We start from the raw sequence: 4022 nt of genomic DNA on the forward strand, positions 1-4022 counted from the left end.
AACTCCTAAACAAAAAAACGCCACATAAGGGCACGGTAGAAAGTATAATTCTAAAGAATCTATCAAAAAAGGCCATCGTTCAGTTATATTATCTCTTCGATGCGGTGTTCAAAACGAACCATTTCTGGGAACAATTTAAAACAGCCACAGTAGTGCCGGTCCTGAAGGGACGTAAACCGCACACTAATCCAACAAATTATCGACCCATTACTCTTCTGAACAATATCTCCAAATTGTTCGAAAAACTAATAAACAAGAAACTTGCAAATTGTAAGGATAGTAAATAATATTGCAATTAATTTTATTCCTAACAATGTCGTAGTAATGAGCACAACCCGCAAAAAGCAAGTACAGCTATCAAGGGGCTACATACTCTTGCAAAAAAGCAAGCTCTAATCAAAAAACAAACTTTATTATTATTATTATTTATTTTTATTTATTTTATTTATGCATATTTACTTTGACTTGCAATGTCACTTTTAATTATATCATACTTGCTATGCTTACGCATCGTAAACCTCGGTCGGAAGCACGAATTACCCAAGGTGATCAAAGCTACTTCTAGAGGAGGGAAATGTTATGATTTTTAACTTAACCTTAAACTTCTCACATATAAAGCAAGCATACGTCCCCGCGTGGATCAACCAAAGCGGATCATCACTAAACCATTCTAGATCAATTTAGGACAGATGTGCTTAAACCCTGCCGAAAGGCTCACCATAACATTAAGGTGAGATAGTTATTTGAACATAATCACAGATTTTTAAGATTCCAACTATTGCAGGTATTTATCTATTGGAGACCACATGATATCTATGTCTTATTTACACCGTGTTGGGAAAAGTACTGTTTCTGGTGTTATTAAGGAAACTTGCAAAGAACTATGGTTGTGTTTGAAAGACATAACCTTGAAGTTGCCTTCACAAAATGAATGGTTGATCTATCGCTGAAGATTTTGAGCAGCAGTGGCATTTTCCCAACTGTATTGGTGCTTTGGACGGGAAACATGTAGTAATAACAGCACCACATTCTGGTTCTTCATTCTACAACTACAAAGGCTCTCATAGCGTGGTAGTGATGGCAGCATGTGATGCAAATTATTGTTTTACGTTAATTGATGTTGGAGCACTGCCTACAGTCGGCGGTGGTCTGTGTTTTGACAAGTAGGTGTAGAACACGTGTAGAGCATGTTACGGTAAACTCGTTTTACAAATAAACATCAAAGAAGTGTTGTTGGTTAATATTGTCTTAAGTAAGTATATGATAATAGCAATATAATAGTGTAATAGTGTTAACAAAATTATAAAATCATAGGTTACAATGAACAATGCCCAAAAGAAAATGCGTGTTTTCGGATGCGATAAGCAAAGAGTTTCCATCGTTTAAAAAAGTAACAAACAATTTTGATGCCTTTTGTAGAATTTGCAATTCCAATTTATCAATTGCACACAAAAGCAAACTTGATATAATTGACCATCTTACTACCGACAAACACAAAAAAAAAATTTAAATCTCAAGCAGGATGCAGTTCGTTAGAAAATTTTGTTGTAAATGTGGGAAACAGCAAGTTAATAACAGCTGCTGAAGGGGCCCTGTGTTTTCATACTGTTCGCCACCATCAATCATACAAATCAATGGATTGTTAAAATTAAATTAATTAAAGAAAGTTGTATACAATGATTCGGCAATTATTAATAATGTTTTAGCACCTCATTCATTGGAAAAAATTTGTCAAGATTTGAAATTTATTTCGCATATTGGTGTAGCAACAGATTCAAGTAATCATGCTGCTCTTAAAATGTTTCCCATTGTAATACAATATTTTGACTATTATAATGGCGGAATTCAATCAAAATTGTTACACCTGTTATCTGCACCAAACGAGACAGCCGAAACTGTATCTGATTTAATTGTAGCCAATTTACAAAAATTCAATTAATGATTAATCACCTCTCCCTCGCCTCATATCACATAACAATCTTCTATATTACGTAATAATAATCTATATTGCATAATACTCTTCCATATTACACAATAATAATAAAACCAAAAATTAAATTAATCCCATAATCGCATCATAGGTATGTATCAAAAATAAAGACTAAACGCCATACATAATATAAGTTATATAAAGTAAATATATGTAGGTATATCTTGAAAAGCAAAATTTAAATAAAGTAATTAAACATCATTGCTATAAAATCCAAATCATTGATAAAATTATGAATCCCCTGCAAGGATCTCAAATTTTTAAACCTTCCACGTTACCAGTGGTTTCTGGAACAGTCCAAGAAGCGACCAGAGGACCGATGACAACCCAAGACGACCAACTGCAAGTCGTAGCCTGCCCAGAACAAATTGACTGCCAACGTTTGGCCGTTTTTTTCGGATGGAATCCTCGAAAACCCCAACAAGTTTATGGAGGATTTTGAGGCGTTTTACCTGAAGACACGGGCGAGGAGTTCGAATAAGCTTGATGAAGTCCGTCTGTGTTTTAGGTGAGATCCCGAGTCGTGGTATGACATTAACTAAGCCCACTGGGATACCTTTGAGGGTTTCGGCAGGAATTCTTGGGAGTATTTCTGGACCTGTGAGCGCCGGAAGAACCGGTACAGAGAGCTCACGTCGAACCAGTTCGATCCAAGCCTAGGTGTTAGCATGGTGGACTTCTCCTTGGGACGACTAAGTATCGCGCCGTCGCTGATGCTGCCGCATTCGGTGACAGTCAATTTGGGTGATTTAATGAGGCTTTTTGCAGGCGATATCCAGAACTTGGAACGCTGTTCCCCGAACAATGAGAACTGTTAAGGCGGCCCAACACTTTCTTCCCAATTGTTCTCGCCCCTTCGTTTCCGAGCAGCTTGAAAACAGCCACAAAATCGAGAAACATCGAGATTGCACCCTTGAGACCCCATCAAAAAGTTTCCACACCTCCAACAAAGAAGCCCACACTTTTCTCGCTGGTCATTCGATCAGTAGACAAAAACATCGTCCCCTTTCAATTAACCTCAATGTGCACAAATTATGGCGCATCAAATCGCGCAAAACCAACGATTGTTAACCCAAGGCATCACACTTTTCGGACTCCATCACAGGTGCGAACCTTCCGAGGCACCCCCACCGACACCTGTTCAATGTACGCATTGCTTTAAACATGGACACACCCCAAACGGATGTCCCAATCAACCAATCTGCCCCACTTGCCCCAACACACACCCGCCAAACAAATGTCCACAAACTGACCCTAAATCCCCCTTTTGTGTGTGGAAATCACCCCGCCTGGTCACGGAAGTGCCCCAAATTTCTAGAAATCACGGCATCCGAAGAACCCCAACAATGTCCACTCTAATAATCGACCCTCTGGAAGATTTTGCCCACCCCATCGACGTCACAGACGATCAACCCCCCTCCATCGACCCCAGTTCTCTCCACCCCAAACAACTAGCTGTAACTAACCAAAGTTCTCATGGACCTCTATCCGTTCCAAAGGAACCAGGTCCAAGCTGCCATCGAGCAGGCCTTCCGCCACATTTTCCGGCTAATCACCCGGTTCAATCATTCGTCGTCGTCGGCTCCACTTCACATTCGATGACTAGGCCCCCGAATTACACATTTATCCCGGCGCTTGCTGTCCCCCCCTCAGCAAGCGCCCCCCGTCCCGGGGCCGAACCACGGGCAAACTCCAACCACGCAAACAAACCCAAACCTGCAAATTAACATCGCCACCATTAACATAGACAGCATAACCCGCAAGTACCACTCCCTAAAAAACTTCATCGCAACCGACGAGATCCACATATTATCCATAACACAAACCAAAACCAAAAAAGACATTAAAATCAACTTCACCCCATAAAACCGACCATCAATAATGCCTAATGCACGTGGAACGGCCCTCTTAATCTCCTTAAATATCCCCTCGATCCCGCACCCCCTTCCGAACCACTTGACACACCTCGAAGCAGTAGCAGCTAATGCGTTTATCGACGACATCCAAATTACCTTACTGTCATACTATAACC

The 4022-nt window shown here is 40.3% G+C and overlaps 1 protein-coding gene across 1 annotated transcript; it reads left to right on the forward strand.

Moving 5' to 3' along the window:
* Positions 1–3024: 3024 nt before the first annotated feature.
* Positions 3025–3717, forward strand: LOC135129741 (uncharacterized). Its single transcript, XM_064056986.1, has one exon. It carries the CDS (start codon positions 3025–3027, stop codon positions 3715–3717), a length of 693 nt encoding a protein of 230 aa, XP_063913056.1.
* Positions 3718–4022: the final 305 nt, after the last annotated feature.

The sequence above is a fragment of the Zophobas morio genome, unplaced genomic scaffold (assembly GCF_036711695.1).
Source record: "Zophobas morio isolate AGI-343-1 ecotype UQ-CSIRO unplaced genomic scaffold, CSIRO_AGI_Zmor_V1 ptg000016l, whole genome shotgun sequence".
Classification (NCBI taxonomy): domain Eukaryota; kingdom Metazoa; phylum Arthropoda; class Insecta; order Coleoptera; family Tenebrionidae; genus Zophobas; species Zophobas morio.